The sequence below is a fragment of the Solanum verrucosum genome, unplaced genomic scaffold, assembly GCF_900185275.1.
Source record: "Solanum verrucosum unplaced genomic scaffold, falcon-dt-bn FXZP01000092.1, whole genome shotgun sequence".
Classification (NCBI taxonomy): Eukaryota; Viridiplantae; Streptophyta; class Magnoliopsida; order Solanales; family Solanaceae; genus Solanum; species Solanum verrucosum.
In genome coordinates, this window is record NW_026020351.1 from 1,371,727 (window position 1) to 1,389,557 (window position 17,831).

The 17,831-nt window shown below is 34.4% G+C and overlaps 1 protein-coding gene and 1 pseudogene across 1 annotated transcript; one reads left to right on the forward strand and one right to left on the reverse strand.

Annotated features, from left to right (window-relative positions):
* The first annotated feature begins 391 nt into the window (after positions 1–391).
* Positions 392–1,582, forward strand: LOC125837483 (trans-resveratrol di-O-methyltransferase-like; annotated as a pseudogene).
* Positions 1,583–10,955: 9,373 nt separating this feature from the next.
* On the reverse strand, positions 10,956–12,081 carry LOC125837500 (uncharacterized). The gene is made up of 3 exons (XM_049516603.1): positions 11,748–12,081; positions 11,590–11,663; positions 10,956–11,375 (listed from the first exon to the last, which is right to left on the reverse strand). Exons 1-3 carry the CDS (start codon positions 12,079–12,081, stop codon positions 10,956–10,958), a joined length of 828 nt encoding a protein of 275 aa, XP_049372560.1.
* Positions 12,082–17,831: the final 5,750 nt, after the last annotated feature.

Sequence of the window (17,831 nt, forward strand, 5' to 3'; positions counted from 1 at the left end):
TCTGTATTTGGTTTTCTATAGACGGAAGCGTTATTTCTATTTATCTGTGACAATTTTTTTAATAGTCCGTGAAATCAAAAAGAATGTTCAATTTCGTTATTTAAAAAATATAAAATTTAAATAACATATTTTATTATTAATAAGATAGTATAAAAAATATTTATAATTTGTTTTAAATTATTACTTAGTTTAAAAAAATTATACTTAGCTTCATGTCTAATCAAAATTTGATCAAAATTTATGACATAAATAGAAATGAAGAAAGCATAATTAGATTATATGAACCCAATTTTATCTTCTTAAATTAAATAAGGGTGGGTCCTCTCATTCTTCTAATATAAATATAATGTTGGATCATTACCTCAGCCAGTATTATCTTTTCATAAAAATCTCACAACTATGGCATTGCCTAATGACAACACTAGAGAAATGTTGGCTGCTCAAGCACACATATGGAACCATACATTCAGTTACATCAACTCCATGTCACTCAAATATGCTATTCAACTTGGAATTCCAGATATCATCCACTCTAATGGTCGAGCCATGACCCTCTTCGATTTAGTGGATGCCTTCCCCATCAACAATAATGCTAAAACCATGGATTATATTTTTCGTCTGATGCGTATTCTTATTCATCCAGGCTTCTTTAATCAAACCATGGCAAATAATAAAGAAGAAGATGGTTATTTACTGACTCCGGCTTCACGTCTCCTTCTTAAAAATGAGCCTTTGAGTCAAGTCCCCTTTGTGCAAACGGAACTAGATCCAAATTTCATGGATCCATGGCACTCACTTAGCAAATGGATAAAGAGAGATGATGACTCTAGTACTCCATTTGCAATTGCTCATGGCAAACCCTTATTTGAATATGATGAGAGGCAACCAAATATTAACCGTCAATTTAATGAAATTATGGCTAGTGATTCCCGATTGGTTATATGTGTGGTGATTAAAAAGTGTAGAGGTGTTTTTGAAGTATTGAAATCATTGGTGGATGTTGGAGGTGGCACTGGAATCGTGGCTAAAGTTATTGCGGATGCATTTATTGAAATGAATTGCATCGTCTTTGATCTTCCACATGTAATTGAAGGATGTGAGGGACCAAGAACCTAAGCTATGTGGGAGGAGACATGTTTAAGTTCATTCCCTCTGCCATGCAATTTTACTAAAGGTAATTTTATAATACATAGACTGATTTTCACTATATAAATTAAAGTACTTGTGTTAAAGGTTTATATATATTTGATGACTAATGATCAATAAGCAGTGGATATTACATGATTGGAGTGACGAAGAATGCATCAAAATATTGAAGAAATGCAAAGAACCAATTCCAAGCAAGGAAAATGGAGGGAAGGTGATCATCATTGACATGGTATTGATGGATCGTAACCTAGAGAAAGGAGATGACAAGTCATATGAAACTCAACTTTTCTTTGATATGCTCATGATGGTACATGTATCTGGAAAAGAAAGAAACCAACAGGATTGGGAAAAACTCTTCTCTGATGCTAGTTTTAGTGACTACAACATTATACCTATGTTGGGATTAAGATCTATTATTGAGGTATTCCCTTAATGTACGAAATTTGATAAATTCCAGCAAGGGTCCATGCCACTAATAAAATACTTTCATGTGTTAATATAGAAAATGTTCATTCCTTGTTTCCATCCTAAATAAATAAACCTCTTTGTGTTTTATTTTTGATCCTTATAACTTCTTTCGTTGTTGCGAGTACTTCTTTGAGATAAGTAAATTAATATGATGATAATTTATATATTGTCTAGATAAACTGAAAAATATCCATAATTCACTAGAAAATAATCCCACTAGTACATATTAAATGTACAACATGTGAATAATTAAGAAAAATATTTAAAGACATCAATTAGAAGATATTAGTATCTATGTCCACTTTTAATACTCATAGTTTCCATTTTTAGAATCAAACGATAAAAACTTTAACTAACATTATATGATGTATCTTTTCATCATATTGATATTCAAAAAAAATGTAATTTATAGTACTTTTCGTATAGTTTATTAATATCTAAATTTTTTATTTAATATATCAAATTAATGTAATCTAATTTAACTTTGAAAATTAGTCAAATTGACTTTCGAAAAGTGCAACATGACAAATAAAAGTGGACGGAGGGTAGAACAAACCCAATAACAACCAACTGATCCTTATATTAGGTACTGAATTACAGAGAACTGCAAGAAAATAAGAAGAAACAGAGAAGAGATGAGAAGAGAATTACAGAAGAAAATAGAGATGAGAAATAGGGATATGATGCAACAATAATAGCCTAACCTAACAACGCCTAGAGATAATAGATTTATATCAGATACTTGCTATTCCACTTGCTGCATATTTAGAGCGCACTTTACCCCCACGTTCTGTTAGACAAAGTCAACAAATATTTTAGATGATATTTTCATACGATTACTCCTTCTAGGCTGAATAAAATTATCTTCCGATTTAGCCCTGTTGTCCTCCACGTCATCATTATGGTCCATAAAAATACTTCCCTCCAGCGAAAGAACCTTGTCCTTAAGTTTCTGGGAAGACTCAACCCCATGCTCAGCCAAATCAGTTAAACTTAACGGAGTAATTTGTTGCTCTGGCTCTCCAACGAATCTCTTTAATATTGAAACATGAAAAGCAGGGTGAATGCGGGACGTGGCTGGCAATTCGAGCCTGTATGCCACTTGACCAACAAGCTTAAGGACTTGAAATGGTCCAAAATAACACCTGCCTAGCTTAGGATATTGTTGTAGGCGCACAGTCTTTTGACGGTATGGCTTAAGATTGACAAACACCCAGTCCCCCACAACAAACTCAAGCTCGGAACAATGCTTGTTGGCCAACTTCTTCATGCGAGCATGTGCCTTAATCAAATTGAGCTTTAACAGAACCAGAATTTCATTCATATCCAAAAAGAAAAATCCACTAGATCACTAGGACTGCTACCCTTGATGTAGCGAGTTATAGTAGGAGGTTCTCTCTGATAAAGAGCCTGAAAGGGAGTCATACATGCCGAAGTTGGAGCGATGTATAGTACCAATATTATGCCAATGGCAACATGGAAACCCAATGGTGTGGCGAATTAGCAACATAACAACGAGGATATTGTTCCACACATTTATTAAGGGACTCAGACTGTCAATCAGATTGTGGATGGTAGGCAGTACTCATTGCCAAAGAAGTTCCATCCAAACGATTGATTTCTTCCAAGAAGGGGTGCAAGAATCGAGGATCACGATCAGTGACTATGGTTCTTGTGGGTCCACGAAGACGAATAACTCCCACCACAAAGGTTTCAACAACAATTTTTGTGGAAAAAGTGGACGGTAAAGGAATGAAGTGACCGTACTTCAACAAACGATCAACCACTGTCATTAGAGTATATTTTCCATTTGAGCTAGGTAAGCAAGTGATAAAATCCATTGTTATCTCTTCGAACACTAAATCAGGGATTGGCAAGGGTTGCAACAATCCAGTCGGATGGTGATGAACATCTTTCATTTGTTGACAAGTTTTACAGGAAACAACAAAATTATGAATATCACGCAACATTTGCTTCCAGTAAAAATTGGAAGCTAAACTATGACATGTATGAGCCACCCCAGTATGCCCACCAATTACACTGTCATGAAACTCATGTAATAAGTGATTACGGAGTGGGGAATCAGAGGGAATGACTAATCGTCCCCTTAAAAATAGGAGGCCATCACGAAATACATAGCCTAAACAGGTGGCAGACTGACCATCTAATAGCTTTTGGATATCAAGCAGTTCGAGGTGTGATTGATTGAGAGATTTCAATTCCTTTTCAAGCTCATAACTGCAGGAAGAAATAACCAATAAAACAATGTCAGAGGGATGAGAGAGGGCATCAGCAACTTGATTTGATTTCCCTGGGCGATAGATAATTTGAAAGTTGTACCCTACGAACCTGCTAAGCCACTTTTGCTGTTCTTGCGTTTGTATAGCCTGGTTGGTTAGATTTCTTAGTGATTGCTGATCAGTGAATATTGTGAACTTGCGTCCCAATAAGTATTGACGCCATTTACTCACAGCTTGAGTAATGGCAAACATCTCCCTGTCATAAGTGGATGCTCATTGCATGCGTGTGCTCAACTTCTGGCTAAAATAAGCTATTGGGTGTCCTTTTTGAGATAATACAGCCCCTATACCTCTCCTAGATGCATCAGTTTCTAGTTGAAATTCTTTGGAAAAATTTGGCAGTGCTAGTACAGGAGTTGGGTCCATTTCAAATTGTTAGGATTTTAGTGTCAAAATGTTTGTAATGATATTGTGATCGATAATTTGATAGTTTGGCAATTTATGGAGGTGTTTCAGATGCATATAGCTTGTGTGTGGTGTATTTAGAGCGATCATATTCATCTTTGGGTTAGGCTTCGGTCTACTTTCTTGATTGATCTTCTTAGATAATGTCCGAGTGTAGATTTCATGTAATTTTTCTATGGTATTTGTCGGGTATTTAGCTTTTCCCTTGTTATTCCATCATTTCTTTATTTTATAGGAGCCTTGGGCTTATTCTGGGTGTTGGGATCCTTAGTTTAGTCTCTGACTTCACTTGTGGTGTAGATGATCTTGCTTAGACTTGTTAGGATAGATTCGTGGTTGCCTTAGATTAGGCTGGGCATTAGATGCTTTAGGTTGTTTTTTATCGCCTCATAGTTATAGTTAGCTCCCTTTTATGGCTTGTATTAGGTCGTTCTCCTTGCATTGATGTTTGTCACCTTGGTAGCTCGTCATAGTTGTGGATTGGTCCTAGCTGTGCACGGTCTGGGATTGGAGCGGTTTGATTTGGGTAACGTGTCGTCCCTTGAGTTTGCTCTAACTTTATTGATTGAAATCTCTTATTGATCGCTTTGCTTGTTGATTAGCGGCGGGCATGTTGTATCTAATTTAACTTTGAAAATTAGTCAAATTGACTTCCGAAAAGAGATACATGACAAATAAAAGTGGACGGAGGGTAGAACAAACCCAATAACAAACAACTGATCCTTATATTAATTAGTGAATTACAGAGAACTGCAAGAAAATAAAAAGAAACAGAGAAGAGATGAGAAGAGAATTACAGAAGAAAATAGAGATGAGAAATAGGGATACGATGCAACAACAATAGCCTAACCTAACTACACCTAGAGATAATAGATTTATATCAGATACTTGCTATTCCACTTGCTGCATATTTAGAGCGCACTTTACCCCCACGTTCTGTTAGACAAAGTCAACAAATATTTTAGATGGTATTTTCACACAATTACTCCTTCTAGGCTGAATAAAATTATCTTCCGATTTAGCCCTGTTGTCCTCCATGTCATCATTATGGTCCATAACAATACTTCCCTCTTGCGAAAGAACCTTGTCCTTAAGGTTCTAGGAAGACTCAACCCCATGCTCAGCCAAATCAGTTATACTTAACGGAGTAATTTTTTGCTCTGGCTCTCCAACGCATCTATTTAATATTCAAACATGAAAAGCAGGGTGAATGCGGGTCGTGGCTGGCAATTCTAGCTTGTATGCCACTTCACCAAGACGCTTAAGGACTTGAAATGGTCCAAAATAACACCTGCCCAGCTTAGGATGTTGTTGTAGGCACACAGTGTTTTGATGGTATGGCTTAAGCTTGACAAACACCGAGTCCCCCACAACAAACTCAAGCTCAGAACAATGTTTGTTGGCCAACTTCGTCATGCGAGCATGTGCCTTAATCAAATTGAGCTTTAACAGAACCAGAATTTCATTCATATCCAAAAAAAAAAAATCCACCAGATTACTAGGACTGCTACCTTTGATGTAGCGAGATATAGTAGGAGGTTCTCTCCGATAAAGAGCTTGAAGGGAAGTCATACCTGCCGAAATTTGGAGCGATGTATAGTACCAATATTCGGCCCATGGCAACATGGAAACCCAATGGTGTGGCAAATCAGCAACATCACAACGAGGATATTGTTCCACACATTTATTAAGGGCCTCAGACTATCCATCAGATTGTGGATGGTAGGTAGTACTCATTGCCAAAGAAGTGCCATCCAAACGATTGATTTCTTCCCAGAAGGGGTGCAAGAATCGAGGATCACGATCAGTGACTATGGTTCTTGTGGGTCCACGAAGACGAATAACTCTCACCACAAAGGTTTCAACAACAATTTTTGTGGAAAAATTGGACGGTAAGGGAATGAAGTGACCGTACTTCAACAAACGATCAACCCCTGTCATGAGAGTAGATTTTCCCTTAGAGCTAGGTAAGCAAGTGATAAAATCCATTGCTATGTCTTAGAACACTAAATCAGGGATTGTCAAGGGTTGCAACAATCCAGTCGAATGGTGATGAACATCTTTCATTTGTTGACAAGTTTGACAGGAAATAACAAAATTATGAATATCACGCAACATTTGCTTCCAGAAAAAATTTGAAGCTAAACTATGACATGTACGAGCCACCCCAGTATGCCCACCAAGAACAGTGTCATGAAACTCATGTAACAAGTGATTACAGAGAGGGGAATCAGAGGGAATGACTAATCGTCCCCTTAAAAATAGGAGGCCATCACGAAATACATAGCCGAAACAGGTGGCAGACTGACCATCTAATTGCTTCTGGATATCAAGCAGTTCGGGGTGTGATTGATTGAAAGATTTCAATTCCTTCTCAAGCTCATAACTGCAGGAAGAAATAACCAATAAAATAATGTCAGAGGGACGAGAGAGGGCATCAGCAACTTGATTTGATTTCCCTGGACGATAGATAATTTGAAAGTTGTACCCTACGAACTTGCTAAGCCACTTTTGCTGTTCTGGCGTTTGTATAGCCTGGTTGGTTAGATTTCTTAGTTATTGCTGATCAGTGAATATTTTGAACTTGCATCCCAATATGTATTGACGCCATTTACTCACAGCTTGAGTAATGGCAAACATCTCCCTGTCATAAGTGGATGCTCCTTGCATGCGTGTGCTCAACTTCTGGCTAAAATAAGCTATTGGGTGTCCTTTTTGAGATAATACAGCCCCTATACCTCGCCCAGACGCATCTGTTTCTAGTTGAAATTCTTGGGAAAAATTCGGCACTGCTAGTACAAGAGTTGGGTCCATTTCAAATTGTTAGGATTTTAGTGTCAAAATGTTTGTAATGATATTGTGATCGATAATTTATTAGTTTTGCAATTTTTGGAGGTGTTTCAAATGCATATAGCTTGTGTGTGGTGTATTTGGAGCAATCATGTTCATCTTTGAGTTAAGCTTCGGTCTACTTTCTTGATTGATCTTCTTAGATAATGTCTGAATGTAGATTTCATGTAATTTTTCGATGGTATTTGTCGGGTAATTAGCTTTTCCCTTGTTATTCCATCATTTCTTTATTTTATAGGAGCCTTGGGCTTATTCTGGGTGTTGGGATCCTTAGTTTAGTCTATGGGTTCACTTGTGGTGTATATGATCTTGTTTAGCCTTGTTAGGATAGATTCGTGGTTGCCTTAGATTAGGCTGGGCATTAGATGCTTTAGGCTGTATTTTATCGCCTCATAGTTATAGTTTGCTCCCTTTATAGCTTGTATTAGGTCGTTCTCCTTGCATTGATTCTTGTCACCTTGGTAGCTCGTCATAATTCTGGATTGGTCCTAGCTGTGCACGGTCTGGGATTGGAGCGGTGTGATTTGGGTAACGCGTCGTCCCTTGAGTTTGCTCCCACTTTATTGATTGAAATCTCTTATTGATCGTTTTGCTTGTTGATTAGCGGCGGGCATGTTGTATCTAATTTAACTTTGAAAATTAGTCAAATTGACTTCCGAAAAGCGCAACATGACAAATAAAAGTGGACGGAGGGTAGAACAAACCTAATAACAACCAACTGATCCTTATATTAGTTACTGAATTATAGAGAACTGCAAGAAAATAAGAAGAAACAGAGAAGAGATGAGAAGAGAATTACAGAAGAAAATAGAGATGAGAAATAGGGATACGATGCAACAACAATAGCCTAACCTAACTACGCCTAATGATAATAGATTTATATCAGATACTTGCTAATCCACTTGCTGCATATTTAGCAAGCACTTTACCCCCACTTTCTGTTAGACAAAGTCAACAAATATTTTAGATGGTACTTTCACACAATTACTCCTTCTAGGCTGAATAAAATTATCTTCCAATTTAGCCATGTTGTCCTTCACGTCATCATTATGGTCCATAACAATACTTCCCTCCTTGTCCTTAAGGTTCTGGGAAGACTCAACCCCATGCTCAGCCAAATCAGTTATACTTAACGGAGTAATTTGTTGCTCTGGCTCTCCAACGCATCTGTTTAATATTGAAACATGAAAATCAGGGTGAATGCGAGCCGTGGCTGGCAATTCTAGCTTGTATGACACTTGACCAACGCACATAAGGACTTGAAATTGTCCAAAATAACACCTGCCCAGCTTAGGATGTTGTTGTAGGCGCACAGTGTTTTGACGATATGGCTTAAGCTTGACAAACACCGAGTCCCCCACAACAAACTCAAGCTCGGAACAATGTTTGTTGGCCAACTTCTTCATGTGAGCCAGTGCCTTAATCAAATTGAGCTTTAACAGAACCAGAATTTCATTCATATCCAAAAAAAAAAAAATTACACCAAACTACTAGGACTGCTACCCTTGATGTAGCGAGATATAGTAGGAGGTTCTCTCCGATAAAGAGCCTGAAAGGGAGTCAAACATGCCGAAGTTTGGAGCGATGTATAGTACCAATATTCGGCCCATGGCAACATGGAAACCCAATGGTGTGGCAAATCAGCAACACAACAACGAGGATATTGTTCCACACATTTATTAAGGGCCTCAGACTATCCATCAGATTGTGGATGGTAGGTAGTACTCATTGCCAAAGAAGTGTCATGCAAACGATTGATTTCTTCCCAGAAGGGGTGCAAGAATCGAGGATCACAATCAGTGACTATGGTTGTTGTGGGTCCACGAAGATGAATAACTCCCACCACAAAGGTTTCAACAACAATTTTTGTGGAAAAATTGGACGGTAAGGGAATGAAGTGACCGTACTTCAACAAACGATCAACCACTGTCATGAGAGTAGATTTTCCCTTAGAGCTAGGTAAGCAAGTGATAAAATCCATTGTTATGTCTTCGAACACTAAATCAGGGATTGGCAAGGGTTGCAACAATCCAGCCGGATGCTGATGAACATCTTTCATTTGTTGACAAGTTTGACAGGAAACAACAAAATTATGAATATCACGCAGCATTTTCTTCCAGTAAAAATTTGAAGCTAAACTATGACATGTATGAGCCACCTCAGTATGCCCACCAATAACAGTGTCATGAAACTCATGTAACAAGTGATTACGGAGTGGGGAATCAGATGGAATGACTAATCGTCCCCTTAAAAATAGGAGGCCATCACGAAATATATAGCCTAAACATGTGGCAGACTGACCATCTAATTGCTTCTGGATATCAAGCAATTCGGGGTGTGATTGATTGAGAGATTTCAATTCCTTCTCAAAATCATAACTGCAGGAAGAAATAACCAATAAAACAATGTCAGAGGGACGATAGAGGGCATCAGCAACTTGATTTGATTTCCCTGGGTGATAGATAATTTGAAAGTTGTACCCTACGAACCTGCTAAGCCACTTTTGCTGTTCTGGCGTTTGTATAGCCTGGTTGGTTAGATTTCTTAGTGATTGCTGATGAGTGAATATTGTGAACTTGTGTCCCAATAAGTATTGACGCCATTTACTCACAGCTTGAGTAATGGCAAACATCTCCCTGTCATAAGTGGATGCTCCTAGCATGCGTGTGCTCAACTTCAGGCTAAAATAAGTTATTGGGTGCCCTTTTTGAGATAATACAGCCCCTATACCTCTCCTAGACGCATCAGTTTCTAGTTGAAATTCTTGGGAAAAAATTGGCAGTGCTAGTACAGGAGTTGGGTCCATTTCAAATTGTTAGGATATTAGTGTCAAAATGTTTGTAATGATATTGTGATAGATAATTTGATAGTTTGGCAATTTATGGAGGTGTTTCAGATGCATATAGCTTGTGTGTGGTGTATTTGGAGCGATCATGTTCATCTTTGAGTTAGGCTTCGGTCTACTTCCTTGATTGATCTTCCTAGATAATGTCCGAGAGTATATTTCATGTAATTTTTCTATGGTATTTGTCGGGTAATTAGCTTTTCCCTTGTTATTCCATCATTTCTTTATTTTATAGGAGCCTTGGGCTTATTCTGGGTGTTGGGATCCTTAGTTTAGTCTCTAGCTTCACTTGTGGTGTAGATGATCTTGCTTAGCCTTGTCAGGATAGATTCGTGGTTGCCTTAGATTAGGCTGGGCATTAGATGCTTTAGGATGTTTTTTATCTCTTCATAGTTATAGTTTGCTCCCTTTATGGCTTGTATTGGGTCGTTCTCCTTGCATTGATGTTTGTCACCTTGGTAGCTCGTCATAGTTGTGGATTGGTCCTAGTTGTGCACGGTCTGGGATTGGAGCGGTGTGATTTGGGTAACGCGTCGTCCCTTGAGTTTGCTCCCACTTTATTGATTGAAATCTCTTATTGATCGATTTGCTTGTTGATTAGCGGCGGGCATGTTGTATCTAATTTAACTTTGAAAATTAATCAAATTGACTTCCGAAAAGCGCAACATGACAAATAAAAGTGGACGGAGGGTAGAACAAACCCAATAACAACAAACTGATCCTTATATTAGTTACTGAATTACAGAGAACTGCAAGAAAATAAGAAGAAACAGAGAAGAGATGAGAAGAGAATTACAGAAGAAAATAGAGATGAGAAATAGGGATAAGATGCAACAACAATAGCCTAACCTAACTACGCCTAGAGATAATAGATTTATATCAGATACTTGCTATTCCACTTGCTGCATATTTAGCGCGCACTTTACCCCCACGTTCTGTTAGACAAAGTCAACAAATATTTTAGATGGTATTTTCACACAATTACTCCCTCTAGCCTGAATAAAATTATCTTCTGATTTAGCCTTGTTGTCCTCCACGTCATCATTATACTCTATAACAATACTTCCCTCCTGCGAAAGAACCTTGTCCTTAAGGTTCTGGGAAGACTTAACCCCATGCTCAGTTAAATCAATTATACTTAACAGAGTAATTTGTTGCTCTGGCTCTCCAAGGCATCTCTTTAATATTGAAACATGAAAAGCAGGGTGAATGCGGGCCATGGCTGGCAATTCTAGCTTGTATGCCACTTCACCAAGACGCTTAAGCACTTGAAATGGTCCAAAATAACACCTGCCCAGCTTATGATGTTGTTGTAGGCGCGCAGTGTTTTGACGGTATGGCTTAAGCTTGACAAACACCTAGTCCCCCACAACAAACTCAAGCTCGGAACAATGTTTGTTGGCCAACTTCTTCATGCGAGCATGTTCCTTAATCAAATTGAGCTTTAACAGAACCAGAATTTCATTCATATCCAAAAAAAATAATCCACCAGATCACTAGGACTGCTACCCTTGATGTAGCGAGTTATAGTAGGAGGTTCTCTACGATAAAGAGCCTGAAAGATAGTCATACCTGCCGAAGTTTGGAGCGATGTATAGTACCAATATTCGGCTCATGGCAACATGGAAACCCAATGGTGTGGCACTCTGCAACATAACAACGAGGAAATTGTTCCACACATTTATTAAGGGCCTCAGACTATCCATCAGATTGTGGATGGTAGGTAGTACTCATTCCCAAAGAAGTGCCATGCAAATAATTGATTTCTTCCCAGAAGGGGTGCAAGAATCGAGGATCACGATCAGTGACTATGGTTCTTGTGGGTCCATGAAGACGAATAACTCCCACCACAAAGGTTTCAGCAACAATTTTTGTGGAAAAAGTGGACGGTAAGGGAATGAAGTGACCATACTTCGTCAAACAATCAACCACTGTCATGAGAGTAGATTTTCCCTTTGAGCTTTGTAAGCAAGTGATAAAATCCATTGCTATGTCTTCGAACACTAAATCAGGGATTGGCAAGCGTTGCAATAATCCAACCGAATGGTGATGAACATCTTTCATTTATTTACATGTTTGATAGGAAACAACAAAATTATGAATATCACGCAACATTTTCTTCCAGTAAAAAATTGAAGCCAAACTATGACATGTACGAGCCACCCCAGCATGCCCACCAATAACAGTGTCATGAAACTCATGTAACTAGTGATTACGGAGTGGGGAATCAGAGAGAATGACTAATCGTCCCCTAAAAAATAGGAGGCCATCACGAAATACATAGCCCAAACAGGTGGCAGACTGACCATCCTTCTGGATATCAAGCAGTTCGGGGTGTGATTGATTGAGAGATTTCAATTCCTTCTCAAGCTCATAACTACAGGAAGAAATAACCAATAAGACAATGTTAGAGGGGCGACAGAGGGCATCAACAACTTGATTTGATTTCCCTGGGCGATAGATAATTTGAAAGTTGTACCCTACCAACTTTCTAAGCCACTTTTGTTGTTCTGGCATTTGTATAGCTTGGTTGGTCAGATTTCTTAGTGATTGCTGATCAGAGAATATTGTGAACTTGCGTTCCAATAAGTATTGACGCCATTTACTCACAGCTTGAGTAATGGCAAACATCTCCTGTGATAAGTGGATACTACAACAAATTCAATTATCAAGGACAAATCATTTTGTCATTTATAAATCACCTTTTGTCACTAAAAAATTTTTGTGAAGAGAAATAATTCGTCAATCAGTCGTCACTAAATGTGTATCGCTAAAAGTATACAAAGTCGATTTAGTGCTTCGTCGCTAAAAGTATTATATTTACTACAAAAAGAAAAATCGTCACCAAAAGGATAAACATTTGTGATAAATTTATTTGTCGTAAAAAGTTTTTTTTTTTTTTGTAGTTAATAGTATGCTTTGTCACTAAAAAAGTTATTACTACCGACAAAATTATATCGTCGCTAATTATTTTACTTCAATCAGTGATGACATCAATTGTCTCTAAAGTTATATATATTTCGTATTTGAATAAAATGTAATTTCATCACTAATAACTATTCTTTATGTACAAAAAAATTATTTTGTCCTTAAATGTACTAATTAGGGATAAATTATTATTATCAAAAAGGTTAATGATTTTGTTGTTTAATCGATCGTTTTGTCACTAAAAGTATTACCTTTACTGACAACATATATTGTCACTATAAATTATCATGATTAGTGACAATTACAATTGTCACAAAATAATAAACTAATTTGTATCCCATTAAAAGGGGTACTACGACAATACATTTTTTTGTCACTGAATATAGTCAACTTGTGATGAACTAATTTATTTCTTGATGAAAACATTTGTCCATAAGAGTTTAATTTGGTCGTTGTTAAAACTTACCTTTGATAAAGAAATTTTTTGTCACTAATTACTAGAAATTGATGACCTTTAATTATTTTATATTGTTATTATTTAAAAAATTAGAGTTGCATAAATTGAAAATTAAATAATAAAACATGCTAGATAATAATAAAATTCACCATGATCATATAATTAAAAACAACTAAAATTATACTAAGATAATATCTCATTACAAACTCTTTAACTTAAAGTAAAAAATGTCTAATAACAAAAAAATCAAACTGAAACATACTGAATATTACTCCTAAACTAAGATATATACGTAAAAATTCCTTCTAAGTACCAACCATATGATGATACATAGCTTGCAATCAATCTTGATTCAATTCTCACCTTTTATACCTGTGAAAAAGAGAACAAAAATAAAAGTAAGATTTAATATGAAGTGTTCATACTAGGGCCAACAATATAATATCTAACACAATTTGTCTTTCATATGTTGTAATGGCCAATTTTATAAGACTTATTGGATAGATTATCCCTGATGTTACAATTTCATTTAATATATATATATATATATATATATATATACACACACATACACGCACACACATAAATACATATCATTACAGTGAAAAATTTATCATTACAAATTTAACAAGTGAAAGTTTATAGCGTATATCATCAAAAACTACTCTACATAGCAACATAAACTCCATCAATATATTCATGAAAATTACTAACTATTAAAATATAATATTACCTATGTAGGATTTCTCACATTAGAATCTAACATGATTTGAATTAACATCAAATCATCAAAACTGTCCAGCTATGAACATCCAAATTAACTTCAAATTCATAATAACAAAAGAAGCAAAAACATATAGCTGATATTAAAGGAGAAAAGATAGGATTGGACCTCAATGCAACTCAAATTCTATTTCTCAACTTGAGTGGATAAGAAAAGCTTCATATAAAGCTTTGTACAAGAAGCTAGAATTGAGTAATCTGATAGCAAAACAACAAATCTGTGGCGGACTTTACCGAAGCTTGAACGAAGACCTTAAATCTGAACTTTTGTGAATATTAATTCACGAAAAGAAAATACCACAATCAGTAACCACGAACTTGAAATCGCGAAAACAAACTTCAAACTCCACCGCAATGCGCAAGTCATGATTTTTTTTGTACGTGAATTTTGTGTGTTGTAGTATGATATTTTTTGTGTGTGTTGATGTGTGAGAATATATAATTGCAAGTGGATTATGCTGCTGGATTTGCTTTCTGATGGTATGAAATGGTGTGTTCTTTGTGGTGTTGTAGGCGTTTTTTTTCTTTTGTTTCTTTCGTGAGTGGTGATCTTGTTTTTGTTTGTGAGTGGAGTTCGTGGGTTAAAGGGTGTGCAGGAGTTGTCATGTGTATGTAGTGGGTATGTTAGATGTGAGGTGAGAGTGGGAGTATTGTGGGGGTATGGAGGAGAGAATTTAGGATTAGTGGGTATATTTTTAATAATAATAATATAATATATATATATATATATATATATATATATATATATATATATATATATATATATATATATTAGCTAATAATTTTGAACTAATAAAAATATAATAAAAAAGTTGCATAGTTACTTTAAATATACTTAAGAAATACTAGCTTATTGATAAAATTTTAGATCAAAAGAAAAAATGTTATTAGTAAGAAATTCTATTCTTTTGAAGAAATTCAAAGAAGAAAAAGAACTTAGGCTAAAATGTGACTCTATTTTGTAGTTTTCAAATATTTTAAAATAAACTTACTAAAATAAGATGAAATCCTAATATCTAATTAAGATAGAAAAGAAATATTTAAGTAGTAAAAATAATGTAAAACATCAAATTCGGTAAAAAAAAAAATCACGTGTTTACATGGGTCATTTGTGTTTAGTTATCTTCGGATTCAATATGAAAATAGCAATTTTTCGATTATTTAGTTGAAATACCCAAAATTTGACTTTTAGAAATAATCTCATCTCCTCAATTATTTTGGGTATTAATATGGTTCGATTAATTAGTTATTATATGTGTTTATCTTTGTTATAATGTTCCTCCAATAAAATATTTACATATAATAAATTAATTAATTAATTTTTTAAAAAAAAGGTCAAAAAGAAGAAAAAATATTAATACAAATAAGGCTATAAAAAGGTGTCACATCTCCTAGCTATATTTCTCCTTTATATTATATAAATATATTATGTATACATATAATTTTTGTCTTATTTGTTTAATTTCCCCACTTTAAAGCTTTTATCTTTAACTTTGTCCCTTTAATGTCTGATAATTCGTTATTTTCTGTTAAAAAATGTCGAATCCTTTTTTTCTTCTTCTTTAACTATCTAATAATAAAAGATAAGTAACCAAAAGATAATATTTTCAAGTCTGAACATAAATTGTAATATAAGAAATTTAAAAATACACTTCGAATAATGAATACAATTTTCGACTTAAATTGTATACAAATTTGCTAAATAAATATGGTTCAATGGTAAGAAGATGAATACGAACAAATGTATATATATTGCAGTTGCAGTATACATAAACTATAATACATTTAAAATTGTATGTATGCATGTATCATATTATTCTATTTATTTATACCTTATATAGGAGGTGTGGTGGAGCTCGTTGAAAAATATGAAGAAAAAATAAATAGTTAAGAGCTAGAAATGGTGAAGAAGAAGGAAGAAGAAAGAAGTGAAAGGGGGTGGGTGGGGGCTGGGTATGGGGGGAAATAAAAAGGGGGTGGGTGGGGGCTGGTTACGGGGGAAATAAAAATAGATCAACATTTTAAATTTTAATTTTAGAAAATGTATTTGTAATTAATTACTTAGTGTAAATTAATTTTAAGAAGTGTTAAAGAAAATTTTGTGAAAATAATTAATGACGTGGTGTTGACATGGCTATGTTGTAGCACTTACATGGTTATGATGTGACGAGTGAGAGTGGTATAATAATCTCAAGGTGGTTTTTAATTCACTTTAAAGATGTTAAGGGGGGGGGGGGGGGGGGGGGGGGGGTATTTAAACGTCCATGTAACTTAAATTCTAAAGTAAAGTAAGTTATCCGACCAAGTTGAGGAGAGTTTTTGTGTTTTCTCTATTAAAAAAAAACACTAAATGTCAAATCACGTATTTATGTATTTTTTTCTTATTTATTTTTTTATTATCAGAAAGTACTTAGTTAATATTATTTTTAATTTTTTTTTTTAATAAAAGGCAAAACTATGAAAAGTGGGAGAAAATTGTAAGATGATAAACTAACAAAAAAAAAAGGAGAAAAAAGACCAAAAAAATCAAAGAAGAAGAAAGAAACAAATAATAAAGAGAAAATAAAATAATAAATGAGAAAAGAAATAAATTAATGAACAAAAAATAATTTGTTTTGTTTTATTGAAAAAGTAAAAATATAGAAAGAGAGAAAAGAAGAAGAAGAATAAGATAAACTAATAAAAAAAGAAAAAAAGGGAAGAAATAATAAAATGTTACTAAATGGTATATCTAATAAAGGATAATAACTACGAAAAAAATGAGAAAAGAATAAAAGAGAAGATAAAAATAGTACATAAGAAAAGAACATATATATATATATATATATATATATATATATATATATAAAATCATTAGTCAAACGGTTTTATTTGATGGAACTGTAATTGTTATATTACCGTTACATCACATCCCAGTAACAAAGAGAAAATTCAGCCAATTCGAATCGAAGTTGTGCCCCCATTAAGATAATTCTATATTTTTTTTTATAAAAAAAAAATACTAAATGTCAAATCACATATTATGTATTTTTTTTCTTATTTATTTATTTATTATTGTAGTCTAGTTATTTTTTTATTATCCGAAAGTAGTTAGTTAATATTTTTTTTAGTTAATATATTTTTTTTTAATAAAATGCAAAACTATGAAAAGTGGGAAAAATTATAAGATGATAAACTAACAAAAAAAAAAAAGGAGAAAAAGGAACAAAAAATCAAAGAACAAGAATGAAACAAATAATAAATATAATAAATGAGAAAAGAAATAAATTAATGAACAAAAAATAATTTATTTTGTTTTATTGAAAAAGTAAAAATATAGAAAGAGAGAAAAGAAGAAGATAAACTAATAAAAACAGGAAAAAAAAAAGGAAAGAAATAATAAAATGTTACTAAATGATATCTCTAATAAAGGATAATATGAAGGAAAAAAATGAGAAAAGAATAAAAGAGAAGATAAAAATAGTAAATAACAAAAGAACAAAAATAATTTATTTTATTTTCTTAATAAGGTAATATTATATAAAGAGAGAAAAAAATAAAAAGAAGATAAATAGTTGAATTTGTATTTGGCTATGAATTTCTTTCATAGCAAATAGTTGAATTATTCACTACAAATTTTAAGTCGTCGCTATTTAACACCTTACAT

Excerpts from the sequence above, each read along its gene's own strand:
- LOC125837500 (XM_049516603.1), bottom strand. The coding sequence starts at position 12,081 with ATGAAAGATGTTCATCACCATTCGGTTGGATTATTGCAACGCTTGCCA. Across the intron at positions 11,664-11,747 it reads TGGCACTTCTTTGGGAATGA|AGTGCCACACCATTGGGTTT; the intron begins GTACTACCTACC and ends GTTATGTTGCAG. Across the intron at positions 11,376-11,589 it reads ATCGCTCCAAACTTCGGCAG|GTGTTTGTCAAGCTTAAGCC; the intron begins GTATGACTATCT and ends GTGGGGGACTAG.